The sequence below is a fragment of the Equus asinus genome, chromosome 1 (assembly GCF_041296235.1).
Source record: "Equus asinus isolate D_3611 breed Donkey chromosome 1, EquAss-T2T_v2, whole genome shotgun sequence".
Classification (NCBI taxonomy): Eukaryota; Metazoa; Chordata; class Mammalia; order Perissodactyla; family Equidae; genus Equus; species Equus asinus.
In genome coordinates, this window is record NC_091790.1 from 37057768 (window position 1) to 37073137 (window position 15370).

Here is a 15370-nt window from a genome sequence, read left to right on the forward strand (position 1 = left end):
CTTGGTTCAAGGATGGGTATATGACCAAGAGGAGAAGATCAGACTCTTCTTTGAGATTTCTTCCACAGATGCTGGAGGCAGAGAGTCTCTCTTTTCTCAGCTCATGAGTTATAAAGACCATGTAGCTGCTTGTCATCTTTCCTGGCAGCATGGAGGAACCCATCTTCAGGAGAAAGTGAGACCAACATGCAAAGACAAGCAAATCAAGATAATAATTTTGAATCCCTGGATCAAGTCATGCTGAAGCTAGCCTACCCCTGAATCTTTCAAATGAGCCTTCCAAATTCTCTCTTTGGATTAAGGTGGTCTAAATTGGATTGCTATAAACTTCAATCTAGGGTGTGAGTGGTTGGAACAAAAGGAGATAAAGGTATGAGAGCTGAGATGCCCAAGAAACTAACGATATAGTGTTGCATGGGTTTGCCTTATGGGCATTAAAGTCATCCAAGATGAAGGTAGTACTTAATGAGCATGGCGAAGACACCTAAGATCCATTTGCAAGAGTCTTGTAGGAAGAGCAGACACTATGATAGTAGGGCAAGCGCAATGAGGACCAGAAGAAAGTTATGTATCAGTCAGCAGGAGCCTCAAAAACTTTTATACGAAGGCAACGGAATAACAGTATGGAGGCTGCATAGGGGAAAAAGAAGCACACAGACCCCACTTGCTGATGAGAAGCTAAGTAGGATGTGCAATAATTGGATAAAGAGCGTGGAGCCTTCCCGGTCAAAGGTTATATAACCATGAAATGTTCCCCCAGTGAAAATTAGACTGCATTTCTAAGTCCTAATTATCATTACAATGTCAATAATATAGACATTTTTTAACAGCTTTTCAGCCCACCAACCCTAGACCTTGAATCACTCACTGCTGTTCATCTGTAAGATAGACTATAAGGTAAAAGTGAAATGTAGACAGATCAGGTTTAAATTTTTTCCTAATGGAGATATTTTATGCATATATTTAAATGTTTCAGGCAATGACCAGAATGATAACCTCAGTAGCAATTACCACTCAAGTGTATTTGGTAGAAGAGTTAGTATTAAATATTTCAAAACTCTATTTAGAAAATCACATCAATCTAACACATTTTATTGGGCAACATAAAATATACATGGGTATTATGGAAGAACAAAATCTAACATAAAAATGTGAAGCTGGCCTGCCAAGTCTGGAATGAATGCTGCAGAGGGAAAGCCAATAAGCAACTGGCACTTCAACAAAGAGGGAAATGGACTTATTAAGGGATTGTCAATTTGTCCAAATGTCAAATAGTTAGTTAGCGTGCATATGGACCATATACATGGACACAATTTATTTTTCTCAGCCCATATAGTCTTCCCCATCAAAATCCCTAGGGATTATATTCAAACATTTTTAATATTACTGTGTGTATTAAAGATTATTATATATATGCTTGTCATATATTTGAAATATTATATAAACTTATATTAGGATAAATGGAATGTAATTTTGGATAATAAAGAGAAAGTGTAGTACTAACCACTATGGACCATTTCTAATCTCTTATGTCAATCTAGAGATGTAATAACTCAAAAATGGAAAAATAATATTATGACAGTGTATGTTTTTAAAGTAATGCTGTGAAAAGCATCTTTGAATGGTGTCAAAAATAAATTTATAGAGAAAAATGAACGAAGTTCATTAAAGATTGTATTTGGACAATGAAAACAGAGAGAATGCACAGAAATAATCCCCCCACCATCGGACCCCTCTTCTATGACCTGAGCAAAGCAGAGCCACTTAGCCTCCAGAGACCCAAACAGTGAAGACACTTCCTCCTCTCTGGGTGAGTGTGGGTCCAGAGCGGAAGCCACTGCATCTGTGAAGCATATGAGGGACCCTCCAGAGACTGCAGGCCTTCCTCTGGGAAAACACGAGGCTGCCTCTGCCGCCTGGTGCAGACCTAGCTTGCGTCCTCAGGCAGCGTTGTGTGGGTGTATTTGCTCAGTTGCAAAATGCAACTTCATACTGTCCTTGCTCACGAAGGACAAAGCCAGGCAAAGCTGACCCACCCCGCAGTGGAGATCCTCAGTCATTCTTCCTCTGCGTGGTCTGTTACCCAAGCTGTAAGTGACACACTCGTTCATTTTCTCTTAATGTTTGGGTACCACCTATTTTTCCCCTCTTCTTTAATCAGACACCAACGTTTTTTTTAAGGGACTATACAGAAAAATTTCGTATGGCAGAAATCAGGTAACCAGCCAAAAGAGTAACACGTTTTTCTCAGTGAAGAATCTTGTTTCCTGAAAAATGTCTGTGAAATACAAATTTAAAAGGAAGGCAGAAAATGACAGTAATTCTTAATAAAATCCTGATCCTGGAAAAGGACCCTTGCTGTGAGAGCATTTGATATATTGGTGAATGAAAGTGTGTAAGATTTCTTTGTCTCATAGGTTTCACGTTAAAGGTCTCATTTTTGAAGTACTGAGACCAGTCTTGTTGAAACATTAAAAATTACCACCAAATGTGCTCTGGTAGGAACATTTAAAACAGGTAAGTTTCTTACAGGATCTCAGAACCATGTATGTTTTATCCAAATATTTGGTGTATTGCTTTTTAAAGAAATCATATTGGTTACCCTCATAAATCTTAGTTACTTTCAGACTTCAATTCTTGATTGTATGGATGTTTTCCTTCCTTCGTGCAGTCAATTTCCACCAGAACCACAGAGATTCAGGGGAAACCGGAGGGCTGTGGAATAGTAGAGAAAGCACAGCCTTTGATGTTGAGCCAACGTGGTATACATTCTGTCACTCACCAACTGCAATCTCAGAGAGATAACACCCTCTCTGAGCCCCAAAGAGGTTGTAACATAAAAATATTAAAGCTTATCCATGTGGATATTATGAGAATTAAATTGGGTAGTAAAGCCTCTGACTCATAAAAGATGCCCTATAAACGTTAATTCCCTACTGCCATTTCTCACTCTAGATACACGATCTACAGGAATTCTTCTGGATCCTAAAGTGCTAGCAAATGAAATAATAGTGTTTTTAGTGCCGTACATTTACCTACGACAGGCACCTTTAGGATCTCTTTTTGCCAATGATGGAGTCTGCTCTGTCATCAAAGTATACAATATTCACACACAGATCCAATTTCCAAGGTTAGGGGAATTTGTAAAATTGAGAACTGCGTGCCATCTCTTAGCTTCACCTCCCTCAAGAGATGTAGCGTTCAATGAAGAAATTTCAAGTGGTCTTTCAAGTGCCTGTCTCGCCTGGTAGTCACATCTTTGAGGCAGGCACAGGTGACAAAGTGATGCTGATGTGAATGGATCAGTCTTTCAAGACATTTGATGATTTCATAGTCAGGAAGAGCGAGGCTGGTCAGGTTCAAGCCCAGCATCTGGGAAACCACCTCTCTGAAGTCTACCAGCTGCAAAGTCAAACAGAAACACATTAATTGAGAGAGCAAAATGTATCAACTACCGCTAGGCCAAATGCAATGCAAAAACTGTGAATTTTTGTATGAGGTGGGCAAATTACTCTCACTAGCCTTAATTCTCTCACTTATAAAATACAAAGGCTAGTGTTCTAGAGTCCTTTCAAGAATGAACCTTTGACGATTTCATGTCTACTTTTCTGATAAGCCACTTAATGTGGTATTGGCTACCAAGTCAACAATCCCAGTTCAGCAACCATGAATGAGACTCTGACCTCACTAAAGCTCCATTTTCTCATTTCCGGGGTGGGAATGACCATACACCTACCTCCCAGGAATATTCAGAAATTCAGATCAAATGAAAGGATGACCGTGTGTGTGCTCTGCAAACTAGGTAATGCTTTACAAACGTTGGTGTGGTTGTGTCTATGGGTGATAAGCACTGTGCACTGGAATTTTAACTGGGCAATGAACCTCTTAAACTAAAGAAAGAATAAGTGGAAAGAAAGCAGAGGACTTCAAAGTGATGATCAAATCACACAGATTGCCACCTCACAACCCATAACATTGGACTCTCTAAGGCTACTCTCTCTCCACCATGAAAAGAAAACTTGGAGGGTAGGAGGCTGGAGATAATGGATGAAATGTGCCTCATACCCCTTCAAATTCTCATAGACTGGTTGCTGTGATTCTAAGCTAAGGCAGAAGCAGATAAATTAGGGGACCTGGGCAATCCCTCACTAGAAGTACCTTTCATTTTAGAAAAGGTGTGATCCAACCTGAAGACAGTTGTTGCATCCAGAAGAATTGCCTTCCGAGTCGTCCCACCACATGTTCCTTCACTTCCCAACCTCCTTCCTATGCTGAGTCCAGGCTGGAAACCACAATGCTCTCTTCAGCCCAGTCTCCCCGATGAGAAAGCTTCCTCAAACTCTTCTGCCCTTTCGCATATGGCCAAAGCTCTGTTTCCCTCTGAGGACACTCTTAAAGTTTGGCCTTCCTCAACTCTGCCTGACACATGAGCCAAAGCAGAGGTAGCCAAAGAGGAAAAATAACCTAGGATCAGAGCCCCCTCTATGCCTTTTTGAGCTTCAGAAAAAGAGCTGATGAAAGCCAAAAGCAATGGAGGTCAGGCTGCCCAGCACACGCTCCCTTATGTCTGACCTTCTGATGGGCTCCGCAGATAAAACCCCTCCTTGCAACCAGCCAGCACTGAGGACTGTTTGATGGTTTACATCTGGGCTTGGTTGGCCATCAGGTCTGGGTGCCACTGTTTGAGATTTGGGATTGTTTCCTGCAACTGATCTCTGCTGGAGATAAGGTTTCTCTCCAGAGGCTGAAGCCCTGGTTAACGTTAGAAGATCTGGGATGATGCAACTTAGAGGCAAACAGGGGACACAATAAAAACCTCTCCAGAACCAGAACCTGGCTCTTCACAGGCTTCCCACTGCTGTGATAAGAACATCTTTTCTTTCCTACAATTCTGGCCATGAGAATGCGAATTATTTTTCTTGGTGGAATAAATTACAATGGTTCTTTTAATACCAAAAAGACACTAGGGGACAGGCAACTATGTTGATATGAAATAGAAAGCTTTGTAAATTGTTTATGAAGAAATGTATGAATAATTATCAAGCTTTTGCATTGTCCTAACTTCCCTAAATAAGGTTTCACCATGAAATTTCTACCCACCTGCTTTTCTCTCTTTTCTGCTTCTTCCAGAGACTTTTTTAGGGTCTTCATTTCACCAGTTATCGCTTCGATCATGTTCCTGGCCCTCTCTTTATCCTCTTTAGCCTCATGCTCTGTAGTATCCAGTTCTGACTTAACAGACATTAGCTTTTTCTCAGCTTTCTCCTTCATCTTCTCCAGTTTGTCTCTCGATTTATTTAAGTCTTCAATAGCTTTGGTCTGTTCCAAAGCTTTAATCTAAGACATCAAGAGAATACTGGTCATTTCTTTCATATTCATTTAGGAAAATTGTATAAACAAGACAAGTCAGAAGTCAATGGAATTCACTTAACTTTTTTTATGAATGAAGAATAGAATCCACTCCAGTTATACAGACTTTGCTAAGCATATATGCTGGACAATCAAGTCTTAAGACAGCTAGAGTTTATAAACAGCACACTGGAGAACCACTATTTGGAAAATACATGAAATAAAATGGTAGATAGCATGATTCCGGGGTTAAGTATTAAAATAAAGTCTGCTGGCACTCACACGCAGGCTCTAATGAGCTCCACGGGTGAAAGCAACTTGCACTTTTTGCTCCTACCAATGAGTCGTCCTTGGTACAGAAAGATTAGGAAGAGCAAAATACCTCCTCTTCTAGTGGTTTGCCACAAGGAAGCCCCACCTAAAATCCCCTTGGCAAGTCATCATCGCTGCTGTGAGGAAAATTAGCAATTTTTCAAAAGAAATTTCTTCTGACTTTACCAATGAGTATGGGAGGTGGGAGGCGGCCACAGCACTCCACTGAAAACAAGAGGGAAGGAATGGTACCTCTCTCTAAGAAGCTGTCCCAGGATCTTAAAGCCAAAACAGAGCATCTTGGATTATGAGGACCATTTTCTTTAGTAGGTTAATATTTCAAATTATGCAGATCTGCTTACAAAAGGAATTTGAGTAAAAAGGAACAAAATTCTGATGTATACTACAACATGGATGAGCCTTGAAGAGATCATAAGTGAAATAAACCAGACACAAAAAGAGAAATGTTGTATAATCCCACTCATATGAGATACCTGGAATAGGTTTATTCACGGAGATACAATATAGCATAGAAGTTGCCAGGAGCTGAGGGAATGGGGAGTTAGTATTTAATGGCACGAAGTTTCCATTTAGGACAATGAAAAGTTCTAGAAATGGATAGCGATGATGGTTGCACAACATTGCAAATGTACTTAATGCCACTGAATTGTAGACTTAAAAATGGTGTAAAAGGTAAATTTTATGTTATGTATATTTTACCACAATTAAAAAAAAGAATTTGAGGTAGTTCTGCATAATTAGACACAAAATTTGTTAAACTGACCATTAAAAATAAATGTGAATGAGCTACCACTTAATCATAAGATGGCTATAATCAAAAAGACAGACAACAACAAGTGTTGGTGAGGACGTGGAGCAATCGGAATGCTCGTGTACTGCTGATGGGAATGTAAAATGGTGCAGGAGCTATGAAAAGCAGCTTGCCAGTTTTCAAAATGTTAAACATAGAGTTAACATATGAACTAGCAATTCTGCTGCTAGGTGTATAAATCCAAGAGAATTGAAAACTTAAGTCCACACAAAACCTACGCACGAACGTTCGTAGCAGCACTAATTATAACCACCAAAAAGGGAAAACAACCCAAATATCCATTAACTGATGAGTAGATAAACAAAATGCGGGTATAGCCATACAAAAGAATACTATTCGGCAAGAAAAAGGACTGAAGTACGGATACATGCTACAACATGGATGAACCTTGAAAACATTATGCTCAGGGGAAGAAGTGAGTCTCAAAAAAACACTTATTGTATGATTCCATTTGTGTGAAAGATCCAGAAAAGGCCAGGGGCTGGTGAAAGTGGGAAATGGGGAGTAACTGCTAACAGGTATGGGGTTTCCTTTTCATGATGAAAATGTTCTGAAATTAGACAGTGGTGATTTTTACACAACTCTGCAAATATACTAAAAACCATTGTGTTGTACACGTTAAGAGGGTGAGTTTCACAGTATGTAAATTATATCTTGATAAAGCTATTATTGGAAAGTGCACTTACAAAGAAACCTTTAAAATGCATCAAAATAAATAACTGAAATAAACGAAGAAGTACAAATGGAAGGAACAGACAAAGAACAAAGACCAGGAGAGCTCTGAATTTCGTTCTGAGCTTCCTAACAGTTCTGACAAGACCTACAGGCATATTCTCAAAGAAAAAGCATAATTTTATGTTTCAATTTTGTTGAAAATCATTTAAAAGTTAACAAAGAAAAGTGATAAAAGATACCAAAGAATGAATTTGAGTAAAATTTGTTTGCTGTCTTCTCTTTTTTCCCATCTCTTCTTTTCTAAGACGGGAGGATGCTTTCTTGCTGCATCTGCCCGCATCCTGCTGTTCCTAGGGCAGAGTCTCGGTTAAGGAGAGAGTGTCAGAAAGGAAGAGAGCCTGAGAGACCAAACTGGTCTCCATGATAAAGAGCTGAGAGACAAGTGAGAAGAAGCAGTCTATGTTAACTAGGCCACAGGAGCTGCTTTTTGAAGAATCTTGGAATGAGGTGATAGCAGTGTCACACAGCAAGGAAGTAAGAGAGAAAGAGAAATGGGGAAAGATGCTTAAAAATATTCCCACTCCTGATGAATGAAAGCCACCTTTGTATTTCTCTTTTCTCTTTTTTTTTCTTTTTTTGAGTAATAATAATAAAGCTAATAATCATCATTTAGTTGCTGGACTGTTGATTATTTATTGATGAAGGATTTTGAGACTGTTGTGATTTATCTAGATTACATTTGGAAGCTACTGTCAAAGGCTAAAATCTTTACCGAGGCTCCAGCTTAGAGAGCATCTTCACTGTGACCGAGTATCAGAATTATGGCGCAAGGAGCACAAGTTGAGCTGATTTAAACTCTGAAGTTTCCTCCAATACCACTGGAAAGTCAGAGGAATGGTAGAAACTATTCTAAGATCAGAATTATGATATGAGATGGGGGAAAAGTGACTTCTTGGGATATAGATGTCTAGGTGGAAAATCAGATTTATACCACCTTGTGTGACTTCACTGAATTGAGGAAGTTGGAATCAAGTACTTGAGTCAAATACCTAAACTGGAAACTTGATTTTACCTACTATAACACATACAACTTCTTAAGAAATTAAATTTCTTCCCAGGGAGAGGAGGTCAATGGCAGACATGCTTGGACAAGTTCAAAACTTTTGAACTGGTTCCATGCAAGAGAGAGGAAATCTCTTGGGAAACTGACAGCTGCTCTGAGACCTACAATCAAGAAGGGTTAAGAACAACCCTTGTAGCTTGGGAAATATGCAGGAAACAAAGTATTAACAACAGCTGGAGAAGGGACCCTGGGTCAGCTCCTTAGTCGATGAAATGGCACCAGCAGAGCAGCACTTGAGACAAAGAAAAGACACCCACGAAGTGCCGGTCTACAGGGCTGACCATGGAGATCATTCATGGATTCCCAGTTATCACATCAAAATCAAAATCAAAAATTAGATCCTAGCATATTAGAGTATTGTCTCTATGTTGGCTCCTGAGTGTGATGACCATATTGTGGTCACACGGAAGAATTCACTTGTTCTTAAGAGATACTTGGTGAGCATTTAGGAGTGAGGTGTCATGATGTCTACAGCTTACTCTCTTTCTCTCTCTCTCATTAGGCAAAATATAACAAGCAGTATAACGTTAACAATCTACATGAACAGGAAAAGAGTGTCTGTATACTCTTCTTGCAACTGTTCTATAGATTTGAAATTTTTCAAAATAAAAAGTCGGTAAAGGGAACTTTCCCATGCATGATCAATACATGCATAATGCATCTTCTCAGTAAAAATGTTTGAATATATATGTGTATTTATTTATAAGTTACATAAACAACTGCTCTAAATAGGTAGGTTGTCAAATAGTTTACAAATTGGGGACATTAGATGGATGAAATCAATATCAATTTTGAAACCAAGTTATCTCCCTTTAAAACAAAGAGATTCCCTTCACGTGCCAACTCTCCCACTACGGCAGAGAAAATCTGTGGCAAAGCGGGATGTTGCTGGGATTGGAATGTTGAATTCAAAACCTTGAGTTAACAGAGAGGAGATACATTCAGCCTTTCTGCTCAGATTGGAAAAACATGCACAGTGGGCCATCTACCAAAGGCGACAGAACACAGCTTGGAAAGCTAGGAACACATAAATCAAGTCCTAATGAGAAGAATTTATAGCCAAGAATTTCCGAAAAATATGAGACTTTATCACAATCCTGAGGGCTGCCTGAATTCTTGTTGTCAGGGAGCAAGAGCAAGTAATGAAGTTCTGAGCCAAGCCACCAGGTCAGAAGTGGGAGCCAGCAGCGGGGATGAAGGCCTCAGCCTCCTAAGTCAAACCCAACAAACAAGATTCCAGGGAGCAAGACAGGGCTAAGTCGGTTTCTTAATGTTCCTAAGGGAGCTTCTCAGATCCAGCCCAGAGTTCAGTGAGAAACCGTGTCCTTAACATTCTTCCAGTGGGACAGAGCCGGTCATAAAGAAGACTGAGGTGCCACCCAGACCCCAGCGAGGACAGAGAAGATTCCAACTGTGCTTCGTTTCCGGTCAACATCATATCTAGTGTCTGCCTCCTTGAGGGAAAGAATTGCAAAATCCGGTGAACAATTCTCTCTCATGTTACAAGGGCCAAAGGCACTTAAAGAGAAGGTGATTCAATTTAACATTTGATGTGCTGAACCTCCCAGAGGAGCTAAACTCTCCAGCTGGAGGGTTTTCAAGAGGCTGCATTGAAAATCCTATCCTGCAGGAGCCAGGCACTGCACACAGGCTCTCTAAAGGAGGTGGGGTAGCAAAGTAGGAGTGTTTCCCAGTTGCCCAAATAGAGGCTGTGACCCGTCTAAAGAGAACCATAGAGATTTAACTAGGAGGAAACAGTAGCAGAAATCAAAGGAGGATGTTTAACTTTGCAGTCTGCGCACACCTCCACTCCCCTACCACTCCACACCCGAGAATGTTCCTTCTTGCAGGTTCTGCTTGGGGCATACATTCAAAATGGGGAGAGCTCAGAACAATTCAAGATCAATGAATCTACATAATCAGAGCTGAGTCCAAGATGGTAGGTTAGGAAAAAAATATAAAGAAAGGCTGCACTGGCTGGTCTGGAGAAAGTTCTGGAGGCAAGAAGGAGCATGGGGAGCAGCTATCTTGTGTGGAAGATTATCAAGAGAGTTAGAACGAGGCTGAGATCTTTGCTGGTGGCTGAAGAAGGTGATCCCCTTGGTGTCTCCTTGAGAGACTACAATGAAGGTAATAATGGCTTTCCACTAGTTTTTGATTGTCTGACTACTGAGTTTGGGCCACGGCTCCCTACTAAGAATGGGCCACTTGGTACAGACTAAAAGCGGATAGCTCTCCACCAAATATTCATTCTTTCTTTCTTTCTGACTGCCCAGAATAAAGACTCACTTCTCACACTGATTTCATCTGAGTGAGGCCCAGGGACTAAGTTCTGGCCAACGGAGACATAAGAAGTGTTGTAACATTCCTAGAAAGTGGTATAAAATGTGTCCCTCCAGCTTTTTCCTGCCTGATGACTGGAATAAGGCCAGCAGCCAGCTTGCACTGAGAGGTGGCATTGAAGATGAAAGCTGTTGCTAGGATAGTGAAGCAGAAAGATGGAACAAGCCAGTATTTCCAATGACCATGGAGCTATCCTACTAAGTGTAGAATGTCTACTTCTAAGCTTCTTTTTAGTGAGAAAGGAATAGACATCTCTCCCATCTAAGCCACTGTTATTATGGGGGGGGGTGTTTTGATGTATTCAGCTGAAACTAATCATAACTGATGCAGGCTATGAAGCAATGGTGTTATGTCAGTTACACAAAGCATTTTCTGGATGCCCTGGAGTTCTGCCACATGATTTCAGTGTCTGCATTTGCATTTGTGCATAAAGCTATGCTTACGCCAATTAGTAGTACTACTTTAATTATCCTAGGTTAATGAGGAAAGAGCAAAGGTAGAGTTAATACACAAATAACATGTTCGTGCCAAGCAAAGGCCAACCTGTGTCATGGTGTATGCACAAACAATGTATCCACAGTAGTAGAATGAGTCACATGGTGGAATAATCGCTCTGCCTTTACAACACAGACTATAGGTGCGCCCAACTCAACAGAGCCTGTGTTATGAGGGATTGGTACCACATATTCTTATTAATGGTGATTTTGGTAAAATAACATAATCTAGCATATTGAATTAATATTGCTAATTTTTTTAATTCTATTTTTACACTTTATTTTGATTTCTAAATTGATTTGGATTTTATAATGGGAAAAACATAATAAGATTAAGAAATTTCTCTGTAGTGTTAGGGTTGTACATATGAAAGCAATATTACAACAAATTATTTTGACGCAACACAGGGAGGGGAATCTATGAAAGAATATTTTTCTTTCAAAAAGGGATTTCTATAATACTTAAGTTTGCCTGCCAAATTAAAATTTAATAATTCATCTGGAAAGGTCTACTTTTTTCTGGTCTAGAATTAAGGGGGAAATTTACTGCATGGGTCTTAAAGAGGCAGATTTGGACATCCTAGGAGTCAAGGTCTTCAACAAGGGTTTTGCAACAGACAGAAATGCATACAAAAACTTGCCCACAAATGTTCATAACAGTCTTATTCATAACAGCCAAAAAGTGGAAACAATCCAAATATCCATCAAATGCTAAATGGATAAACAAAATGTGATATACCCACACCATGGAATATTATTCAACCAGTAAAAAGAACTGCGACAGTTAATTTTATGTGCCAAGTTGGCTGAGTCACAGTGCCCAGATATTTGCTCAATCATTATTGTGGATATGTCCATGAGGATGTTCTGGAGGTGAGATTAACGTTTAAATTAGCGAACTCTCAGTAAGGCCGATTTCCCTTCCATAATGTGGGTGAGCTTCATGCAATCAGTTGAAGGTCTGAATACAACAACAGACTGACTTCCCCTGAGCAAGAGGAAATTATGGCAGCTGACAGCCTTTGGCCTTGAACTGCAACACTGGCTCTTCCTCAGTCTCCAGCCTGCCAGCCCATCATGCAGATTTTGGACTTGCCTGCCTCCATGATTATGTGAGCCAATTCCTTAAAATGGATGTCTCTATACATGTCTGTATATAATAGATCTCTCTCTCTACATACATATGTACATGTATATATGTAGATAGATATGTGTACATACATGTAGAAAGAATACAGCACTGACACATGATACAATATGGATGAACCTTGAAAAAATTATACAAAGTGAAAGGAATCAGAGGCAAAAGGCCACATATTGTATGATTCCATTTATATGAAATATCCGGAATAGGCAAATCCATAGAGATAGAAAGTAGATTAGTGGCTGCCAAAGGTTGGGGAAGCAGGGGATGGGCAGTGACTGCTGATGAGCATGGGAGTTTTTGGGGGTGTGGAAGGGCATGATGGAAATGTTCTAGAATTAGGGAGTGGTGATGGTTGCACAACCTTGTCTAAAAACCGCTGAATCGCACACTTTAAAAAGGTGAATTTTATGGCATGCGAATTATATCTCAACTATTTTTAAAAAAACACATGGAAATGTAGTCCAAATTATTGTTTTATGTTGACCTTCTACAAATGGTGAAATTAATTCTTAATTTAGTAAGTGTAGTGGGTTGAATTGTGTCCCCATCTCAAAAGATTTGTCCACTCAGAGCCTCAGAATGTGACTTATTTGGAATAAGGGCCTTTGCAGATGTAATTAAGGTAAGGATCTTATGAGGAGATCATCCCTGATGAGGTGGGCCCTAAATGCCATGATGGGTATTTTTATAAGGGACGGAAAAGGAGAGACACACAGAAGGGAAGATCACGTCAAGATGGAGGCAGAGGTTGGAATTATGCAGCTGCAAGCCAAGGATGGCCAGCAGCAGCCAGAAGCCAGAAGAAAGGCACGGAATGGTTCTCCCTCAGATCCTCCAGAAGGAATTCAGACACCTGGCTTCCAGAATTGTGAGAGAAAAAGTTTCTGTTGGATTAAGCCACCCAGTTTGCAGTAACTGGTTATGGCAGCTCTGGAAAACAAATACGGGAAGGCGGTTTTTGCCAATTCCAGAAATGTTACTTTCTGAGTAGTAAAGTTAGCGCAGTGACAAGCATAGGCAACGTACAAAGATGGACGGTTGATATCATTCATCTGTCTCGGACACCAATAACTCAATGTCTCAAAGAAAAAAATAAAAAGCTATTTTGTAGTGGAAATCTCTGATAAATTCACGAAGTGGGCATTTACTGTGTTAGTAAGTTAGAGAGGTCTCTCAGCTCCACTGTAAGGCAGAGTTGGCATTCTATTGAAACAGAATGAGGGGTCTGAATAGACCCTGAGTCAGTCAAGTCCAGTCTCTCCTAAACCTTTCCTATATCTTATCTGTAAAAGCGTGTGGACCTCCTTAGGCAAAATAAACCAACAAAGTAAACACACAAGCCAACTTTATTTACTTCCCCAACTCTCTTCTTTTCATCCAAATATTTCATCCAAGTATTTCACCATCTTTGTTTCCACTTCTCCTTCATCCTTCAGCCAAATGAAATTCAGCTTATTCTCAGAGACCTCTCCCCATCACCATGATCTACTACCATAGACGCCTGAGCCACAGATGTCCCAAAGTCAAGTGCAATGAACAGTCCTTCAGTCTTTATCTTACTGCTGCACTTGATGCAGTTGATCAAGCCTCATTCTGGAGACCCCCTGCTGGCCTCAAGCCTCTGTTCCTTTTTAGTCTCTTTCCTATCAATTTCACTCTCCTGCTTGAACCTCTCCAGTGGCTCCCCAGGACCCAGAGGGTAGGTCCAATCATCTTAACATGATATGCAAAGCCCTGTGTGACCTGGCTCTTGCCCACTGCCCAGCTTCTTCTCCCACCACTCCCTGACTCCCAGAGATTACCATGCTGTTAGCAGCAGCCAATCGGAGCTTCTATTCTCCCACTCATTGCACTTAATTATCACTCTCTTCTCCAATCTATTTGCCTATATTTTGAGTATTCCACCTCCACAATTTTTGTCATATCCACATCACCTGTATTAATCATTTCTTTCTTTAACTCAATCGCCTTTTTAACGTAAATGAATTTATTTTAAGGGGAATTTTATATGATTTCAATAGAATTTGCCACAAAGGTAGACAATAAAACAAACACTGAATAATGAAAACAAAACAGTATTACTAGGTACTACTGCTTGTACTCAGTCCTGAGCTTAAGGCTTATTCTTCATTTAAAAAGTAGATTAGCAAGTGTTCCAGAGGTATAAAGACATAATAACCTCTAACTAAGATTTTTCTTCTTGATAATGAAAGAATTGAAAGCAAAATTAAAGGGAATAAGTTTTCACTTCAGGATTGAACATTATATAACGCCCTGCCAGGTACCACCTAGAACCATTTTGTATACCACCAGAGGGCCGTGCCCCACACTTGAAAACATTACTTGACACCACTGATGCCAGAATTGGAAATTCTTAAACCAGACACTGTTACTAGAACCACATGTTGCAAAATAACATCACCCAGAGAGCAAGACTTTATTATAGGAATCAGGCTTGCTTGTGAAAAAGCCACTTGTAAATAATTATAATAATCCAGGAAAATGATGCAGACCTAAGGCAGACGAAGTTGAAACCAAATGGGAACATCATATTCTGTAGACACAGGACTCCATTTCCACTGCTTTCCTATTTCTTCCTTCTCTTCCTTCCTTTCTTTCTTTCTTTTTTGCTGAGGAACGTTTGCCCTGAGTTAACATCTGTTCCAATCTTACTCTATTTTATATGTGTTGCTGCCACAGCATGGCTGACAAGTGGTGTAGGTCCACGCCCGGGATCCAAACACATGAACCTGGGCCATTGAAGCGGAATGCATGGAACTTTAACCAATCAGCCACGGGCCAGCCCCTTGTTTCCCTGTTTCTGCTATCTGCCACGGAAAGTGGGGGCTACTCTCACCTCAATGCCATTTCTGGTTGACAACCATTCAGGGTTGGCTTGGCCCCAACATCCTACTGCTACTGTCAATATGCTTAACCTGGAAGATTCCATGCCTCAGACCCAAACCCTCAATGGGCACCCACACTGCCATTCACCAGGAGCTGTCCCACTTCTAAAACTGCTGTCATTCCCTCTCATGCAGCAGATGCTGAACAGTATTCCTGGGTGTCACAGACCGGGAGCTCCTTGCTTCATC

At 40.4% G+C, this 15370-nt stretch overlaps 1 protein-coding gene across 3 annotated transcripts in view; it reads right to left on the reverse strand.

Annotated features, from left to right (window-relative positions):
- Positions 1-1076: 1076 nt before the first annotated feature.
- Positions 1077-15370, reverse strand: part of CCDC170 (coiled-coil domain containing 170) — a 93074-nt gene continuing 78780 nt past the window's right edge. For all 3 annotated transcript variants that reach the window (XR_011495583.1, XM_044761468.2, XM_044761467.2), the window contains 2 exons: positions 5101-5337; positions 1077-3402 (listed from right to left, as the gene is read on the reverse strand). Coding sequence is in view for 2 of the 3 variants with exons in the window: in XM_044761468.2 (XP_044617403.1) it covers positions 3202-3402; positions 5101-5337 (438 nt within the window). In the remaining variant the exon portion in view is untranslated. The remainder of the gene's footprint in view (positions 3403-5100; positions 5338-15370) is intronic.